This window comes from Neovison vison, chromosome 13 (genome assembly GCF_020171115.1).
Source record: "Neovison vison isolate M4711 chromosome 13, ASM_NN_V1, whole genome shotgun sequence".
NCBI lineage: Eukaryota > Metazoa > Chordata > Mammalia > Carnivora > Mustelidae > Neogale > Neogale vison.
The window spans coordinates 28151577-28172478 of NC_058103.1; the positions used below are offsets into that span (position 1 = coordinate 28151577).

At 47.7% G+C, this 20902-nt stretch overlaps 1 protein-coding gene across 7 annotated transcripts in view; it reads right to left on the reverse strand.

Annotated features, from left to right (window-relative positions):
• Positions 1-20902, reverse strand: part of FOXN3 (forkhead box N3) — a 393039-nt gene that overhangs the window by 98930 nt on the left and 273207 nt on the right. For all 7 annotated transcript variants that reach the window (XM_044232282.1, XM_044232281.1, XM_044232283.1 and 4 more), the window contains one exon: positions 12551-12615. In XM_044232282.1, the coding sequence (XP_044088217.1) occupies positions 12551-12615 (65 nt within the window). The remainder of the gene's footprint in view (positions 1-12550; positions 12616-20902) is intronic.

The following is a 20902-nucleotide window of genomic DNA, read 5'->3' on the forward strand; positions in this document are numbered from 1 at the left end:
GTGAAGACCAGCTCTTAGTTCTTTCCCCTTGCCTGCTTGTCTAAGTTCAGTGCAAGACTGAAACGCTACCATCTACCCCAAGTCCTCAAAGTCAAAGCCACTCCCCACTGCCTTTATGAGCATCTCCCCACCATTCTGCCCGGAAAATTTTTCTTTCCCTTCCCCTCCTCTTTCCTGTAAAGGAAAAGGACACAGTGAATTCCCACCTCCATCGTGGCTCATCCCATTTCTCCTTTGTGAACCCACGGATGTCACACACCAACATACTATCCGTGCACTTCCTTACGACCCGTGCCTTTGGTTTGGGCTTCACTATTTTGTGAGCTTGTCTGAGTGTTTTTGCCACGGCTGCAAATCAAGGCGCCTCTTTTGTATTGGGGTCTGGAGGGACACTGACTGAGAAGTGCTCGGCTGACCATGTCAAGCCGATTTAGGAAACGCGGGGGACAGCGGTCTCACACGGCACTAGCAACGCCCGTAGAAGACTTCCCTGAACTCCTGACATCCATCCCCCAGAGTCTGGGCTCTTCTGAGATGGCACAAACCACCAAGGCTTCTGGGTGATTCTGCCTCCCAGCTAGACTGTAAATTCCTTAAGACTGGAGATCTCCTTATCTCCAACCCCAGCCTCAAGGGGTACCTAGCAGGCTGTGGGAAATGAAGGGATGTTTATGAAATGTATGCATGTAATTCACTGAACTGAATTAGACTGAACAGGTCCTTCATCTAAAAGGCTGGTGTCCTTATAAGAGAAAGAGACCAAGGGAAGCACATGCACACAGAAAAGGCCACGTGAAGACACAGCCGACAGGCGGTCACCCGTAAGCCACAAAGGGACAACACGCAGAGATCAAGCCTGCGGCCCCCTTGATCTTGGATTTCTAGTCTCCTGAACTGTGAGGAAATACATTTCTGTTGTTTAAGTCACCCAGTCTGTGGTTATTTTGTTACGGCAGCTCTAGCTGATGAATACATTTACCAACTGTCCAAGCGTCTTGTACTCTCTATAGAGATAAGGCTCTGGGGACCAACTCTGGCTGCGAAGGGAAGTTCATGAAGATACAGAGGTTTGTTACTCAAGGTTAATCCCCAGTAAAGGGCAAGTGTCTCCCATTTTCTGTCTTTCCCTTATCAACAAGGCGGCAAGTCTAGTTAAGGCAATACATTCTAGCAATCCCCATTCTGCCAGGAAAAGTGAATGTCATCATTAACTAAGATTCTGGGCCCCTGGGAAATTACTTTAACTTGACTGACACCACCTTATGCCCCAAGACCTTGATAATCCTGTATGCCCATGGATCATGGCCATTATCATGAAAGGAAGGCTGGACGAGTCTCAAATGGGAAGATCTGCATACTGGCCTTAGATCTTCCACTTAGTGGCTACATGTACCAGCATATGTAACCTCACATTTTTGTGCCCAGTGCTTTTTTCCCTTTTTTTTAAAAACAGATTTTATTTTTAAGTAATCTCTACGCCCAAAGCGGGGTTCAAACTTACAACCCTGAGATCAAAAGTCATACTTTCTACCAACTAAGCCAGTCACGCGTCCCTCCAGTGCTTCACTCTTTAAATAAAATGGCTATGCTTTTGTAATGAGCAGTTCTTCCCTTCTTTGGGAACTGATCCAGACTTGCATCTGGAGAACCTTTCATTTCCCAAGCCATCCCTGTGCTTAGAAGTGATGTTTCCAACCCCAGCATAAAACAGTCTGTGCCCCTCCCCACCAATTCCTCTGGTCACAGGGATGGTTCCCAGGAGTCATGTGAGCCAGGCTGGTCTAATGACAATGCTGCTCAGAACTTGGCCTGAGAACACCGAGGAAATGCTAGACTCCAAGGTGATGTCTACAGCACAAGGGGCGGTGGCAGCCATCTTGGGAACTCAGTGTGAGCTTCTCCAAGCATATTTCCACCAGAGACTAAGCTGAGTTGGGGAATAGAGAGAACAGGTATTATTACTACCACAACCCTACTTTGTTAAGTCACCATCTCAGGAAAGCTCTCTATGCTCATCTGATGTTCATTTGACAGCCAAACCACTAAGTGGGCCTCCTAGACCGAAGGCGAGTGGGAGGTCTACTGCCACTCAGAAGTCATCAGTGACATACATTTAGTTTAACTGAGGCTATTCACGTACAGATTCTTTAGAAGTCAGGACTCTTGGGTGTATACCTCCCAACCCCCCAAATCAAGCTAGGCCAAGTAAAATGGGGAATTTAGAGTTCATGTAATCCAACCATGGGAAGGACAGTGGTAGAGTGGCCGCTCATCTCCGTTTCTTTGCCTTGGTGCCATTTCTTGGCAACAGTGGTTGACTTCTCGTGGACCCCCCTGTTGGATCCAGCACATCCTTCAGAGCCCCCAGATCCAAGGTAAGAAGTCACGCCCATCTCTCAACCAACTGCCGAGGCCAGGGAGCTCCTGTAAGAAGTTGGCACTTCCCCATTTGCAATATGTATTAGAAGCTGGGGTAGGAGAAAGCAGTGGGTCCCACAAAAGCACCCCAATTTAGGCTAACGAGAGCTGCAACGTTTAGAAGTGAAAACTTCATTTGTAATTGTTTTATTTCGCGACCATGGCAAAACTCAACGAATGAAGCCTCTTAGAGTCTGAGGAATAGAGTCCACGTGAATGATAAACAGAAGTAATCCTTCTGCATGCCACAAGGCTGCTCATCTTTTGTCACGGTGTCCTTGTATCCTCACAATCTCGCTCACAGTGGGGGGAACGAGCGCACAGCCAAGACGCTGCGTTAGAGCAGCTCTATGCACAGACATGTAGTTCTAAGACCTCAACGCAATCGGTATCAAATTAGCAGCATGAGATCACCCTAAATATGCCCCATTTAAAAAAAAAAAAATCACAGCCCGAAAAGGGCCTACCCCTGTGTTTTAGGGTGACCATGAAGTGGGGGACAAGTTCAATATGATCCCTTAAATGATTTTCTGAAGTTCTTGATCACTGCATCTCTCTCCTTTCTTTTTCTCCCTCCCACCTCTGAAATGCATCTTTGCAAATAATTCGTATTCTGGCACAGACCCTGAGACGAAGAAACAGGAGTACAGATCACAAGCCATTCTAACCCATCCCTTAGGAACCTTCTTTCTCTGTGTCACATTTCTGCAAGATCTTAGTCACTCCAAAGTGTCTGTGAGAACAGCTGGTAAGAACTCCAGTTCTCCTCCTCCGGCGGGTGTCAGGTGTCTCGTGGGCATTTGCTTTCATGTAGCAGGAGCTTCAAAGAGACTGGAAACAGTCTTAAATACTCCTGAAGGTATAACTTCCGTTCAACTGGGGAAGGATTTTTTTACGTTATTGTTATTTGGAGGGTGGAAGGTACTGAAACTCTTAGGAAATGGCAGAAACGGTATCATAAGCATAATGACTTCTATTTATTAAACCCGCAATAATTGCCAACTGCTGTACGTACACAGTCTTGTAATCCTTACAAAATCCCATGAACTACTGCCATCTCTTTGGCTGGGAAGGGAAGGCTGAGAGGCATCAGAGGAATTGCTTGGGGTCACATGGCCGAGGGACGACAGAGGTTGGCCTCTGCACCGAAGACTGGCCAGCTCCAAGGTCTCTGCTCTCCCTTCGCAGCACACTACCTCCCCTGGAGGGAAAGCAGCAATGATGGGATTTGCACATGGAGCTCCCACAAAATAGCAGGGACGCTACACAGCCATGGGCTAATCCCCACAGTGATACAATCTCCTAGGTAGGACTGGTGTTTTCGCATTTTGCAATAGCCCAAAGTCGTTCATGTAGCTTTTCCAAGGTCAGACGGCAATTAGGCCGCTGGGCAGGGGATGGATCCAGGTACACCTGATTTGAAAACGGAGGTCTTTTATCCGAATACCATCATTTACCAAGGCCAACAGGAGAAGTGGGTGGGGTGGAATCCCCTGAGAAAAAAGGGGCAGGGGGACGATGGGGCAGGAGACATTTGTTCTTGCAGACTCACAACATGGCGAGGGAACAAGCCTGAGTGTCCAGGCCACATTCACTGGTGCAGGTACACGTACACACACCACACACACACACACACACACACACTCACTCTCTCTCTCTCCCAACCTATCATGTGCTCTGTGGTGAGCGCTACACCCAGGAGTTCTCAGCCACACCTTCTGGTTGTCCGGGGAACCAAACAAAAACACAAACTTGACCTCTTGCAGTTTACAGGTAGACAGACGCTTGTAAGTGCACTTCTGAAACTGTAATGTGAACAGCTCCATGAGCATATCCCAAAAATTCTCCATGGTAAGCCTCTTGGCAATTGCATAAAAATATTTCTAGACTTCTATCTGAGCACAGTTAAATAGGACTTCAAGGGAATGACTTTTCCAATTGTATTTTGAGACTGAGTACCTTGATAAAAAGCAGGCTCTGCAGTACAATGTGATCCAAAATTGTATCACCTTTATATATTTTATAATCTGATACAATTTAATAGATAAGCAAACATTTTTAATGTTCAAAAATTAAACTGTAGGGATATCTTGCTATTGAAGAATTATAATTGGTGTAAAAATAGCTCCATCTATCTATGACTGTAAAATCCAGATACACTCAAAATACTCGTCCTGCAGAGGAGCGGTTCCTCTCATTGCATTCACCTTTGAATGACTGATTTGAGGATTTCTCTTTTTCTCTATCCACAGTCTTTGAAGTATCTTAATACTTAGCTGTTTACAATAGCGCTGTGTGGGGAGCAAAAGAGGAATAAAGCACCTGGATTACCTGAACGAAAACAGACAACGTAAGGACTCATTTCCGTCTTTTTGTCTTGTCATTATAAACTGCTTTTGACCATTACAACAGGATTCTCCCCAACTCCAGTCTGCAAGACACTGCAGAACAGGCACACGTCTCCAGGGGAACAACTCAAAAAAATACTTGAGCCATTCCAAACCGACGATCAGGTAGTGGAAGGTTTTTAAGGCTTATGATGCTGGATTTGTGACCTTGAGCAGGGCATTTGTCTGGACCTTATTTTTCCCATCTATGAAATGGGAGTAATCATACCTAATGTAGAAGGCTGAGACAGAAATTATGTAAAACATTGGGGTGCCTCAGTGGCTCAGTCAGTTGAGTGTCCAACTCTTGGTTTCGGTTCAGGTCATGGGGGTGGTGGGATTGAGACCTGCGTGGGGCTCTGCCCTCACCGTGGAGTTGCCTTGAGATTCTCTCTCCCTCTGCCTCTCCCCCACCTCAAATAATAAGTAATCTTAAAAAAAAAAAAAATATATATATATATATATATAGAGAGAGAGAGAGAGAGAGAGAACACGCATGCACCATACAGAAAAGGTTATTACATGATTCTACCTATAAAAAATGTCCTGTACAGGGAGTTCCATAAAGACAGGAAGTCAACTAGTGGCTGTGTGCTGAAGGCCCTCGTGCCCCTGTGACCATCAACGCCCACAGGTGGCTTTGCCTTGATCTGTCCTCTCTGGCTTCTCTGTACCAGTGGGTGCTCCTGCCCCTCCCCTCTTTCTGAAACTCTTGGCCCTTCATTTCAGGGATTTCCCTCAGTTTCTAAGCTCTTCTCTGCTGTTACTGTTACTGCTGTCAGCTCCCACCACTTTCTATCAGAAATTTACGTTTTTTTCCAACATGAACCCTTTCCCTCTTTTTCATTCTATGCCCCCATGAAAATCTCATCTGCTCCATTATTTGCAGTGGCCATTTCTGGATTGACATCTTCCAACACTCCCCTTCCAGCCTTGACCTCCTTTCTCCTAAACTCCAGCCTGTCTCCCCTCCTAGCAATATTACCCAGAAACAGGAGGGACAACCCACAGACCCTGCCCAGCAGGTGCCTGACCCAGAGGAAGCTCTCAATGCCATGTCCCCCATCAGACCGGCAACTCCTTCCAACTTCCTTATTTCTGTCCACAAGGTACCATTTTCTCAGGGTGCAACACCAGATTTTCATGAAGATGGTTCCTAGAGACGGTAGAAGAGAGACCAGCTGACGTGCGAGCCAGGAGGAACAATCCAGGCTACAGGACTGATGTTTCCTCAGATTCCACGACAGGCTGGAAATTCTAGGGAAGTGGGGGTAACTGAAGATGGGGTAAATCTGGATTCTCAAGAGATAGTGACAGTCAAAATTGACCCGAACCTTCTTTTAAAACTGCACGTCCATATAAACACATCTATCTATCTACCTGTATTTTTTATATTTCCTTGTATTTAGCTTTAAGAGGATGTTCCCAGTGACCACATAGACCATGAGGGATTAGAAAGGTGACCGGCATGCCTTTCAGTTCACCTGATTGGGAACAAAAACAGCCTCCTGACTTTATGACTGTGGTTCCGTAAATATCTTTACAGATAACTCAGTGCAGGACAATAAGACAAATGATGCCAAGAGAAAGGGGCCCCTCCTAAAATGCAAAAGGCTCCACAAGCCAAAAGAGGACAGAAGGCAATTAAGACTTGGGGGGGAAATGTAGGGAGGTTTCCCTCCCCCACTTCCCTCCACTTTCTGTTATTACTATATTTTTTTGAAATGGGTGTGCCTGGGGACAAGAATCCGGAGGTTTATGCATTAGGTAGATGCCCTCGTTTGCAAAATGGACAAAAGAGTCAGCTTGTGGAGCAGATTAGATGAAAGGAGCCAAAGAGCCCAGGGGCTGCAATCAAATGGGAAAGAAATGAGTGGGGGAGGGGCAAGGCAAAGCCAAACAAGCCGCAGTCCTTCTGGAGAGAAGTGCCCAAGTGCCAGGGCCCGGGGGCCGGTGGCCGGGTCAGGGAGGGGGTCCAGAGCCACCATCCTGGTTCCACAGAGAAGGAAACGATGGCGCTCTGGCAGCGAGAAGGGAACTCACACAAAGGAGAGGAGACCAGGAGTCCACTCCTTTGAGGCGTTGGCGGAACTTTTCACCCTGACTCTTATCTGCCAGGATTGATGATCAGAAACCCCGGGAATGAAACAGTTGAAAGTTAATGATCAAGCATGTGTGAGGTGCCAGGCACTGGACTGGACTTACGCTTGAACGTTCTCGTTCTTCCTGACCCTCCACGGAGATTGTAGGGAGCACATCTGGTAGCCCCACTATACAGACCCAGGGAGGGAGGGATTCAAACCCGGGCCCCCTCGCGTGGCTGCCCATGCACCTGCTGTATACATGTGATTTGAGAGCGAGGGGGATAGCTCCGTGTTGGTGACCTGGGTGACCTCGCAACGAGACAGTCCTATTTGCAAGGAATCGGAGAAAAGGGGATGAACAAATCTTTCCCATCTATGTATACATCCGACAGGATCTGGGGCCTCCCGTCTTAGGCCCTGTCCTGAAAATCACTAACCCCAGCAAAGGGACAAGGGAAATTTTCCCAGGGAAGCTGAAGAGCACAGGGAAATCAACCACAGTCAGAGCAGTCCAGCTCTATTTTCCCATTTTCCCAGAGTTTTGTAAGATGTTCCAAAAACTAACTCTTTCTAGGAATTTAGCATCTTCTAAATGTCTTACTGATGGGAATTTCTTGAATCCTCAAATGAGAAAACATTATTATTATTTTTGTTGTTGTTGATGTTGTTATTACCATCATCATCCTCACAGAGAGATTTAAGCCAGTTCCCCAAGAAGCCAATACAGGATTCACTGGCTCACTTCCAGGCTCTCCAAACTGGTAACGCACTGCCGCCCGAAGATCCACGGGGACCTTCCAGAGCGGTCTTGCTCAAGGACTGGAATCTTCAGTCAGGCGGCCCGCACCCTGTATCCCCTCCTTGGACCCCCCCTGCAGCCGCAGCTGACTTGAGGACCCGCGCTTGCCACTGAGCTCAAGCTAAGCCTCAAAACCATTTTGACCCGCTTTTCGGAAACAAGTTGCCAGAATGGAGTGGAGGTCCACTCCTTATTTCATACATGAGAACAGGAAAAGCTCGGGGTGCCCTGTGGCCTGCGCAAGGTCAACACATTTACCCAATGGCAGCACTGAGACCACAACTAGGCCCCCCTCGCTCCTCGTGGGGCTTCTCCCACTAACACTTGTTTCTGATACACGGACTACTTGCTCTTGAGCCTTTTAGAGCAGGAAATACAGAAGAGCCGTGGCCGAGGGTCAGGGCTGTGGCAGGGGGTGCAGGACATGAACTCCCAGGAAATGGGGCACCTGGAACTGGGGAAACTGGCATTCCACGAAGCAAGGCACCCAATGGTCACGGTCAACTTCCTACGTGTCTGATCAATGGCAAGTGCGCACCTGTGCACTCCTAAGAACCGCCTGCGTCCAACAGCAAAAGAGCTGGTCTCCCTTCTCCCTGCCTGCTTATGGGCCTGCAGCAGCACGATCCTGCTCTGTGCACTGAAAGGGCCTCCGAGGTCTTCTTTCCATTTCATTAGCTCATCCAGTGGGTTGTCAGAAGTGAATGGAAACAAAAATCTGTTATGTGTGTTACGGAAATTTATTTTAAGTCTGCCACTGCTCCCTAAGTAAACAGACTTAATAAATAATTAGTGGCCTGGTCCTGGAGTGAGAGAGAGAAGGGAGGCGGAGGGAGGATCCAGAAGGCTGGGGGGTTGTTTGCAAGGGGGCCCGGCTGGTGGTGGCATCTGTGCTGGAGCGTCTCTGCCCCAAAGGCTGGGATGTCCGGTCTGACCCCAGAATGGGCTGTCAGGGGTCGAGGGGAGGGGCCCTGGCATCCCCCCCAACCCCTCAGGTGACTCCAGCCCATCTGGTGGCCAATACCTAGAGATGGGTAAGAAAGATGCGCCTGCAGGTGGGGTAGTAGGGGTGGGCCCGGGGAGCACCTGCTCAGAGGAAGGGCTGGAGGTAAGAGACAGGGGTCCCAAACGGGCAGCTGGCACAGAGCGCCGGAGTCAGAGATTTCTCTCTGAAAGCAACTGCACGGGGAGCGCTTGAGGCCGACAGGCCCCACAAAGGCTGAAAGGGCAGAAGTGGAAGCCAAGATGACTGCAGCCGGTAGGAACTCTGAGTCGAAGGCAGGAAGCAAAAAGCACAGCAAGGCCCCCCAGAGTGCTGGGCTGACACCTCCGGGGACCAGATGAAGGGTCAGCCCAAAGGTGAACAATGTTTTTAATTAGGAATCACTGACTCATTAAAATAACCCATCCAAGGGTGATGTTTAAATAAAGTAACCTAATTTGAAGTTTGTGGGTGAATGGAATGTGTGTCTGTATGTGTGTGTGATATTAATAAAATAAAAAATGTATTTCAAACACATAGAGACCAAAACAGGGACACACAGAGATGAGGAGGGGACAGCTGGAGACACCTGTTAGCTAGCCACTGCTGCAGGGCTTCGGATAAGCCACACTCGTCTGTTTGGACCCGTCCTGGGCCCGCTTTAAACACAGGGCTTGTCCCTTTCTGGCACACGGCGAGGTTTCCGTTGTACAAGAACCGATGTACTCTCTGGTCCTTGGAACTGCTAACATCCTGAAATTGTCTCCAGCAGCTTAAATGGCATTTAAAATAAATACTGTGAATTGATGAAATGACCAATTATGTTAAGTACCCATGCCTGGTGTAATCTAAACCAAATCTTACCCCATTATCCTCAAAACTGCTAGATGAGTCAGCAGGTCCCTCTCGCCAGTGACTCTGCAAGAACCAAGTACAGAGACCACACTCAAGTAGGACCGAGAGCTTCCTTCCCATTATTTCTTGCAACTGGTTTTATGCTGGAAAAAATATAAATAACTCCTATGTTTCTGCTCAACAGCTAATAAACCAAACAACTCTTAGCCAACACACATGGGTTCCCATTACATTACCATATATGCCTATTGTTCCATGGATTTTAGGGTCTAACTTCCGCCGTATCCTCTCTGGACAAAACAGTGCTCCGAAGCATATCCTGCTGAGAACAGGGGCTGTCGCCATCCCAGAGTGCCCACGAAGCATTCCTTCTTCACACCCACCATACAAGTCCCCTTCGCTGTGTGCCCTGTTGCCTACAGATTCTTGTTTCCCCTTCTCGCAGTGCCCTTTGCTCTCTTTCCACAAATCCGCAAGCTATTTTTCAAGGGCTCGTTCAAGGTCAACGCTCCCCCTACACTCCCTCCCTCCTGACCATCATCAGCCTCCCTCCTTCAAATGGTGCGACACACCTGCTGCTTCAGCCATGCCTGACCTCTTTTAGTCTCAAGTCCCAGGGACACTCCATACAGTGGGCTTCTCCCTGATCACCCCCGTGTAGCCTGTTCTGCATGGGAGGGGAACCCATAGTCAGCCAGGCTTTGCCGGCCAGTCCCCGGGCCTCTATGTCACCTTCTACCACGTTCTAGGCGGCAGGTTCTTCAGGGTATCCTGCTTGCCTTCAGTCCCAGTCCCTGAGGCCAGGACCTACTCAAAGAGTTCTTTCCTAGTTGAATTACCTAGAACAAATGCCCTCCTGCTTGCCACAGGGGGAAAAGAAGAAATGTGTGCATATTTTTTAAATGTAAAGTATAAAGTATATATCAGGCACGTTTTCTTCCACTTGAGTCTAACCTCAATTGTCTGTTGGCATGAATAGGCAGCTCCCATCTTTATACACTCATGTTTTCACTGTAAAACTTTGGCTCATGGTAGTTAGTGACTTCTTGATGAACCAGTACCACCCACCAAGGGGCACAAAAATATTGGTTAGGGAGAACAGGCAAAGTCTGGAAAATCTCAGCACCACAAAAGTGTCTTGAGAACTCTATATACAGATATAGCAAATATACAGCAAAGAACTATTGCAGGAAAAAATGAACAAATCCTTGCCCACCCTCTCAAACTCCAACCAAGAGTCTTCTCATTTTCCATACACCAAAAAAATTAAAAAAAAAAAAAATAGGAGAGCTGTACTTAAGTGGATGTGGATTGAATAAGCATCTGAAATTGGTAATAATGAGATTCTCAACGCTCAGAATAATTAGAATTTTAAACCCTATCAGGGAAAGAAAAAAAGGTCCACACCCATGAGATAGAATTTCAGAGTGAAATCACTCAACTTCAGAACCTTACTGATGTTTTCTTCATGCTTTCACCTGGCAGAAACAACCAGAAACTAATCCTAAGAGCAAATCTGACTTAATGTGAAACTTAATGAATAAAAATCCTGTAAGAAAATGTACTCGCTAAATAAAATCCCTCTTCTGAAAATAATCCAAACACGAATGATATTCATATCATTGTTATAGACGTACATGAAAAGTAAATATGCACATAACTTTGAAATTCACTTGAAAACACTCCCAAAGGCTCATCGTAATTGGTTTCCGTTTATACCATCTGAAGGGGGAACAGATTTTTTTAAATTATGTATTAATCTTTGAGAGTGGAGGGAGTTCCTCCTTTTCCTTAAATATTTAGTCTATCTATAACAGTCATTAAAATGAGGATTAGTTAGATCCACCTGCCTAAATTTCACCTGTACCAAGCAAACAGGCAAGGAAATTCTTCAGCCGCTGATTTCACAGGCTATTAAAAGGACAATGTGTGATCACATGGCCTATAAAACAACAACTGACATGTGATGCCATCTCTTTGAGCTACTCAGGAAAACCGAAGATAAATGCCCCTTTTCTCAGCCCCATTTATATTCCATTCCTTCACACACCTGGCTGGCCCTCGGCATGAACTTTTCAGGAAAAGAGGCTTACCTGCTCTAAACCAGCCCGAAGGCAGGCACCACTCCACGTTCGAAGCCTGGTGAAGCCTGGTGCCGTTCTAACCCTCTCAGTACCGTGAGACCCGACTGCTCTGTCGCCACTCCGACACCCAGCCCATCGACGGAGGCTAATGGGGACGGGAAACTGGAAACCTCAGGAACCCACCGATTCCAGCTTCTCTGCACGACAGACCTCAAAGGAGTGAAAATCCAGAAGTATCTAGAACGCATCTTACGGCTACTTTTAACCATTTATTCTTCTTTCACTTTATTCAGTCATTTCAAAAGAAACTTAAGAGCCAAAGCAGAGATGAAAGGCATTTGGAATTCCTTGAGCACACTGGAGAGGATTGACAGCAAAGCTGCCAAGGGTGGGCCAGACAACAGGAAGAACGTCCCCCTGCCGAGGACGCTCGTGGGGACAGGAGAGGGGTGACTGAAGTCTGAGCCTGGGAGTAAGCCACAGCCAACCGTCCAGGCGCACAGACCAACAAGGAGTAGGGGACCTACCTACCCCATGCACCAAAGTGCCGGCACAACCCCAAAATACCTCATCTGCCCGAGCACTGGGAATACACAACTGGGGAGCGGGGGTTGTCTTCACCAGCTGCCCAGCTCAGTTCATGCTCCTCTCAAATCCTAACTGCCACGTCATTCCAGTCTCACCAAAGCAAGCCGGACTTCCGAAACAGGACCCGCGGGGACAGACCAAAGAACCGGTACCGGTTTCGGGCTAACAGTTCAGAGCAACCAGGAGACGTGAGTAGGAGGAAATAAAGAGAACTGGACAAAGAGTCCCAGCCCACAGCAGTCACACTTCTCCAGACAGTGCCTGCTGCTAAAGAGGACAGAGCTCCCCCCGCTGCCAGCAGCCCAAGGGCACAGGGCCGGGTGGCGGGGAAGGGGGCGCACCTAGAGACCTACCTTGCAGAAGGGCTCCATTTCTCTTGAAGAAGGTGCTGCCCGGCCAGATGGGTGGACCTGATGTGCTGGAAGAGAAGAGACACCGGGATAAGCGTGGGCTCGTGGACACTCGCTCCCCTAGCAGAGCTAGCAGAAGGCCTCAACCCACTTTCCCAAGGGTTATCTACCCCCCCCCACCAAAAACACATCTTTAAAAACCACCAGGTTTGTTTTCAGTTGAATGGGCTTTGTCTGTGTGGGTGTTCTGCCCACAGTCCTGTGCCTTCTGCCTCCTGGGCGCTGAAATCATTTGCCGGTAAACGAAAGAGCACGTTCACGTTCACGTGGTTCAACATCACAATGTAGCACTTAAGAAGAGCTGCTAATCGACTCCTATTTTACAAACTTATGTGGCAGAGAACTTCTCTCCGCGGCTTCCGGGACCAAGTGCGTTTTCCGTCACCTCCTAGTGACACCTGCCTATGATGAACGCAAGCCCACTTTTCTCGGCCGTTCTCCTCACCAGATCCTTCATATACAGAAACAGCTTGGATGGACTCCCTCCCTGGCCCTCTGTCTCATTTGGTATCCTGTTTTCCATTTCTTTGCTTATTAAAATGTTGTCTCCAAACCCTATAGAACATTTCACAGACGTGGCTACTGCCCATGGTCCGGTAGTAGGAGACAGAGGCAAGGACACAAGGAAGGATCCACACACACAGACACTTTGCTTCAGTTACAGATGAGCATTTCAAACTGCCTTGAGATGCCCAGTGAAGAACTTTATAACCAAGCCAATCTCAGGAAAATATCCTGGGAGTGGGAAGTCGGTTCTTCTAAACCAAGGATTGGTTTAATTCATGTTAGACAGCACTTAGTCAAATAGGTTACTACAACCAACCCACGAGGCAGTACAAGCTACCTTCGTTAAGACAGTCTGTGGCAGGATGCCTGGGTGGCTCAGTCGGTTGAGCCGCTGCCTTCAGCTCGGATCATGATCCCAGGATCCTGGGATCAAGTCCTGCCATCGAGCTTCTTGCTCGGCAGGGAGCCCGCTTCTCTCTCTGCCACTCTGTCTGCTTGTATGCTCATTCTCTCTCTCTCTCTCTCTCTCTCATTCTCTCTGTGACAAATAAATAAATAAATTCTCTAAATGCCCAGTATCAATAAAGTTTTTTTTTTTTTTTAAAAGTCCGTGGCAAGAGACATAGTAGAAAAATAAAAAGCTGGTCTGACAGAGTTGTAAATCCAGTGGGCATGCCCACACAGTACAGGAAATCAGAAGGGCTATGTAATGAACACTTTCCCGGTCAACCAGGGTCTCTGGTTGGACAGGACAGCAATCCATACGGTTAACAAGGAGAAACACCGGCGACACATTCTGCTGACCCAAATTTCGTTACCAGAGAGGTACAAACAACATAGCAGTACGGGGACACGTTCCGTGATGGGTGAGGGGCGGAGAGGGAGTGGGAAAAGAGCTCCAGTGCATAGAAATACCGTTCCCCAAAAATGCCGAATGTGCTAGAAAACAGTACGAACTTTGATGTAAATGAACCTTTTTGTTTTATTTTGTTTGGGGCTGACTATACTCAGGCTAATCGAGAAGAATGCATCAGAGCTACAGCTTTTCCTGCAGTCCTCTGGGCTCAGGCAGGTGTGGCTTCTGAGCTGCTAGGCTGCAGAGGGACACCAGATCTGGCTGGGGTCTCAGGGCTGCAGGGCGACAGCAAGCTGATTTCTCTCCTATCTGATTCCTGTCCTATTCCATGGGGGCTTTTAAGGCTCAAAGATGCAGGAAAAATAATGTGCATCAAAATGCTCAAGATTATCTTTTAGCAACTCCAGCCAACTCCCTGGGATTTTTACCATCTTATTTTTATAAGAAAGCAGGAAACAGCACGCTGGCTGTTGCCAATCCTGAGTCACCTGATTTCTAAAGATATTTAAAAACTGAGGACTTCATTATAGAGGAGTTGGTGCTTCGAGAGAATTCAATAATTGAGTATTACTGCAGGAGCCTGAATATCCAGCTTACTTCCATCCAAATCTCCTCTTTATCCTGACCTTGATTTGGCTGAACACTGAGGAGACACCAGGCATGGAGTAAATGTGGGGAACTGAGGTCAGGTAAATCCAGTGGTTTAAGATAAGGAAAATTCTCTGCATGATAGAAATCTACTCGGCGATTTCTACAACATCCTTTTAATGTACCTAAGTCACTGATCACTATTCTAGTCGTTCTGCCACGCTGCCCACATAATGGATACTCCAGCCATGGAGAGAGATTCGGACGGGCCCACCCGCCAGCTCTCACCCGTCCCCCACTGTCAATGATGAATTCACCTCCGGTCTCTTTCTAGCTCAGTAAAGCTGGTTCCCATCAGGCTAATTACAAAGCTTTGGAGCTCCCTGGCCAGACAGTCTACATGCCTCTTTTGGATGGTTCCTCAACACTGCTGTCAGGGGACTCAAGGATTCATTAAGTACCTATTGAGAACTGTCTTTGGGGTGGAGAAGGACACAGGGGAAAAATTAAAAACCATATTTTACGGCCTCTAGGAACTTACCTAGCTCCGACCTCCTACGACTGTGTCTTAAGTGACATATATGACTATGGAAAGACCAATGGATATGGCTCCAGTGGCTGCAAGCTGGGGAGGCAGCAAATGGATTTTTTTTCCCCCTCTCCATCTGGTGATGCTCACAGATCACTGGCCTTTAAGGCTCAAAGTTGGTTTTTAAAAATTTAATGAAATCACCTGAAAGTGTTTATTAACCCTAGGAATTCAGAGAAGCAGCTAACTGAGGTCTTCATAGGAATTGCTTAAGGACCCTGGAAACCACTAGTTTACGAGGCAAATCAAGAGGAGGGGAGTATGGATGTGACACATGCAAGGGGGAGAGGGGCCAGGGGCTCTTGACACTCAGTCACTTGAGCACTGGTGACTTGTAGATGGCCACTGCCATGAGAAGTGGCCACTAGGGCCCCCTTACACCTACTGGAGTGGGTTTTAATCACCTTACAATGGTGCTCACAGGGTAGGATGCTGGGATAGCAAATTACCATTCACAGAGTAGAGCTATCAGTGTTTTTCCAATGGGATCCCCCATGTTGCGGGTGGGCAGAGCAAAAGAGGCGCTGAGGAGCCAGAGGCCCTGAAAGGTGCCAGAATGTGCCCAGGCATCACAACTGGTCAGTGAAGAGCCCAAGACCAGACCGGGTCTTCCGGCACCAGCCGCTGTCTAGCCACACATATGGCATTCTGGCACTAAACTCGCATCTATCGTCCATGGAAGAAGGCTGTGGATGGTATGTCACCAAGAATCTCAAGGCCAACGGCTAAAATCACAACACAGGAAACAACAGATGTTGGCAAGGATGTGGAGAAAGAGGAACCCTCTTGCACTGCTGGTGGGAATGCAAGCTGGTGCAGGCACTCTGGAAAACAGTATGGAGGTTCCTCAAAATGTTAAAAAGAACTATGGTCCAGCAACTGCACTACTAGGTATATACCTAAAAGATACAAAAATACTGACTCGAAGGGACATATGCACTCTGATATTTACAGCAGCATTATCAACAACAGCTTAAATTACGGAAACGGCGTGAATGTCCATCAACCGGTGAACAGATGAAGATGCAGGGTGTGTGTGTGCGTGTGTGTGTGTAGATAATAGACAGATAAACACAAAGGAATATTTCTCAGCCATAAAAAAGAATGAAATCTTGTCATTTGCAACGACGTGGATGGAACAACTGCATTATGCTAAGAGAAATCAGTCAGTTGGAGAAAGACAAATATCAAATGAATTCACTCCTATGTGGAATTTAAGAAACAAAACAGATGAATGTAAGGGGGGAAAAGGCAGTGAGAGGCAAACTGTAAAACAGACTCTTAACTATAGAGAGCACACCAAAGGTTGTGGGCGGGGAGGTGGGCAGGGGGAGGGGCTCGATGGGGGATGGGCATTAAGGAGGGCTCTTGTTGGGATGAGCTCGGGGTGTTATACATAAGTGAGACTCACTAAACCAGTATTACACTATATGTTAACTAACTAGAATTTAAATAAAAACTTGAAATAAACAAACGCAAAGAATCCCAAGGCAAAATCCTAGGCTACAAAAAAGCAATGAGGCTCACCATTGGTGTAATACAGGCAGGTGGGCTCATTGTTAGCAGAAACACAACGCGGGTGTCACAAATGTCTTATTTCAGTAACGCTCTAACAGAAGGCCATGACCTTCACCCTATATGCCAAACCCACCTGCAACAAAGGCAGCCGACCAAAGGTTAAGAGGGCTCTGCCTGCCAGAAAAGCAGTTTGTGAACAGGCATTTGAGCACACTGACCCAGGCTGATTGTTAAGACCAGAGCTAAGCCTGCAAAAATCCCAAGAGAGGAATGATGCCATTTTAACAGCATCCCCAGCGTCTGCTGGGTCTCAGCCCTCAGCCACTTCTTGGGCTGTACCCTCAAAGCTGCATGACTTCCAACTCCCGACGGGACACCATGCGCCAACAGGTCGTACAGCCCTAAGGTGGCTCTTGGCACAACAATGCATTCGATCAAGGGACGCTCTTCCGCTCGTGAGCTTTCATCATTATGAGAACCAGGCAGACTGTAACCAAGACCCTGGGGGGTTCTGCCAAGACCCATACACTGGCCTGGACTTTCTGTGAATCTAATGAAAAGCAAATTAAGAAAAGAACTTTTTCCTAAGAACTCAGCTACTAAACGTGAACGGGTGTATCTAAAGAAAGAATACAGAGTACTCCAACACAAGTCAACCTTCACGACACTATATTAAGTGAAATGAGCCAGACACAAAGGGACAAATATGGGACTACACTCGAGTGGCCAAATTCATAAAGACAGGAAGAAGAATGGAGGTTGCCAGGGGCTGAGGGGCGGGGAGTGGAGAGAGCTGTTTAATGGGTACTGCCGTTCGGTAAGATGAAGAGAGTTCTAGACTGCTTACACAACAGTGTGAATGCACTCAGTGAACTCTACTGGACTGTGCATCTAAGAAAACCAGTTAAGAGAGTAATATTTAGGGGTGCCTGGGTGGCTCAGTTGGTTGAGCGTCTTGATTTTGGCTTGGTTCCTGATTTCAGGGCCATGGATTGAGCCCTGTGTTGGGCTCTACACTCAGCATGGAGTCTGCTTGAGATTCTCTCCTTTTCCCCCTTCCCCCTCCCCCCCCATAAACAAAATCTTTTAAAGAAAGATGGGAATATTTAATGTTGTATCTATTTAACCACAATTAAATTTTTTTAAATGTACAATGAGGGAGACAGAGAGACAGGAGAGAGTGAATGAGTGAAGGAACGTGTATAACAACGAGTTTGAAGAAATAAATCAAAGTCTAAATAAAGAGTTTTGAGCAGTGAAGGACCAACCTACGTACTATATGTGAAGGGACAGTGAGCATCTCTGTCAGAATGGTCCACGACACACTACAAAGCAGAAAGCCCAAACCGACTGAGGAAAAGGAAAGGGGTATCATGAGACCAGTCTATCCTAATCTAGTATTTACAGGTCTTGCCTAATACGTTGTAGGCAATGGAATAGCCTCCTGTCATATTCCTAGCCCTTGAAACGAGAGTGTGAGGGCATTCACTTGGAACATGTGACATCTACCACCAGACTGTATTTACCTAGAAATAAAACACTCAAAGCACTTGTAAGAGCGGGGAAATTCCTGAAAAAAATACCTGAAATTTTATTGTTTTAACTCTGTGTATTCATCACCAGGAAGTAACAGAAAAACAAATGTGACCCAGCTCATACAATAACAGAGACCCCTTGGGTGAACGGTGCCAGTCACTGAAGTTTGAAAAGAAGAAATCAGAGCAGGCTGGACATAGAGACCAAGTTGGAAGGTATCATGTCTCACAAAATACCGCTCACCATTTGAGAAGCATGACTAGAGAGCTCAGCTGAGCGTTCAGCTTCTTGGGGACATTCCTGGTACTTTTATAACCTTCCAAACAAACAAAACAAAACAAAACAAAAACAGAACATGACGACATAACAAAGGGATCTCAGCGGCCACTTGGTCCCTACTGAGATGTGGTGGGGGGCGGCACAAGATCTGGACATGGGAGTTTGTGCAAAAGACAACAGCCTGGACATCTTTTAACTTGGCCAAGTCTCAACTCCATGCCGTCAAGTGGGAACAATGACACGAGACAACACACAAAAGAAGGGCGTAGGGGAACTGCAAGAATCCGGGTGGTGATCCTGAGGACAGGGACACTGCATTTCGGGGAACTGAAGAGACGTGCTTGGTGCCAACACTTCCCCTAACAGCCTGCGCACTCTCCCAGTTTGGCTCCTGTTCCTGTAATGGACGAGGAGGCCGTGCCTTCCTCTTCCTCTTTTCTTTCCAGATGCTCTGAGATGGTCTCGTGGTGAAGGTTCCCCAGTCCCAAGTAGCAATGAACAGTTTATAAAAATCAACAGGCTGCAAGGAGCAGCTTTACAGATATCAACCACTTTAAAGAAAGCTAAAATAAACAGAGAGAACTCAGGGCACCCAGGTGGTTCAGTGGGTTTAACGTCTGACTCCTGGTTTCCGCTCAGGTCATGATCTCGGGGTCATGGGACGGAGCCCCATGTTGGGCTCCGTGCTTAGTGGAGTCTTCTTGGGATTCTCTCCTGCTCCCTCTCCCTCTCTCCTCCTCTTGCTCGCATGCCTGTGTGCGTCCTCTCTAATAAATCAAATCTTAAAAAAAAGAGAGAGAGAGAAAGAGAAAGAGAGAGAGAGAGAACACTCTGCAGAGAATCCTGCACAGATCCAAAGCGGCAAGTATGGCAGCCCACAGTGATCTTCCAGGGTCTGGTGGAAACATACTAGGACTGGCCAATTCTTGAGACAGCATCACTGGAACATTTCGACAAAAATGACCCAGGACCACAAAAGCCACAGCAGAGAGCATGGCAAGATCACCCTGGGGGCAAAACATGGACCCCGGTAAGAAATGGAGTCATTTTCCTACCTACCTTGGCCAAGTGTGAAAATGAGAGACTCATCCAAATGGATCACCCTACGAAGAGTTCTTGGGTGCCTGTCACTGCCAAGGCCCTGAGGTGCTGGGGGCTGAAAGGGCTGTGAGAAGCTACTGGGAGAACCCCACAGAGGCAGGCTGTCCTGGGGTTAAGAACCACTGAGAACCTACTGGGAGAACCCTACAGAGGCAGGCTGTCCTGGGGTTAAGAACCACTGTGTTATTTTAACTATGTCAATGTTTCCAAATGGGCTACCAAGCACACAATGAAGGTTAGGATTCCCTCCTTGAACACATGTGAACCACTGCTGACCTATGGCAGGTCATAGGCAAGGTCATAGGTTGACCTTAGCACTACGGGCATCTGGGGCTGGAGAATTCCTTGTTACGGGGGCTTATCCTGTGCATCGTCAGATGGTGGGTGGCATCCCTGGCCTCTGACCCCTAGATGCCAGTCCTCCCCTGTGGTAATAGCTACAGAAGTCCCCAGGACCACTGGCCTGGTGGTCAGCTACCCCACTAAGCTGGCCCCCATCTCCTCCCACTCGCCAAATCCCAGACCTCCCTCTCACACCTCCGCCCGGCAGTGTCGCCTCCTCTTTTCTGAAACCAAAGCCATTCTGCCTAAGTTCACTCTCCCTCTGTTACTTCCACCTGTGTCTGTACCTCCTTCCTCACAAAATGGTACCCTACTGCCCTCTTTCCTTCTGGAACCTACCCTCCCTCCATTACCCCTTGTAACCTTTGACTCCACTTGCCCCTCCTTTCTGAGGGCAATAAACTATTCTTCTCTCGTTCACGATCAAACACCAACTAGTGTTCAGACCCTCCTTGGATCCCGGAGCTCTGCCGTGTACTGGCAAGTCCCCAAGCTGGCACAGCACGCAGGGCCTTGACCCCATCACATGACTGTCTCCAAGGACTGGACACAGTCCTCTCACATCGATGTCACCCGAGGCCTGCCAGTCACCGGCCGTTCAAGGCAGAGGGCCCATGGTGGCACGACAGCCTAACCTCCCCTCCTCCACGTGCTTGCAAGAGAAGCCTGCCTGTACTTTCCTAACCACATAAACTCCATGACTTTTGATGTTACCCCTTTAAAATCCTTTCTTATTTTAACCTCAAAACACGCCTCTAGCCTGGTTTTCTTTGTCCCACTCTCCTTTCTATATATCCTGTGAGCTCTCTGTCCAGCCTTGGCCCCGTAAGTATGGGCATTCCTAAAACATTAGTCCTCTCTCTTCTCTCCTCCTATTCCTTTCCTAGAAGAGTTATGGAACGGCGGAAAATCCAGCTTTCCAATCCCGCATCTCCAGCTGACGTTGTCGGGAGACTCTGGAACGTACCTCTGGCTGTGA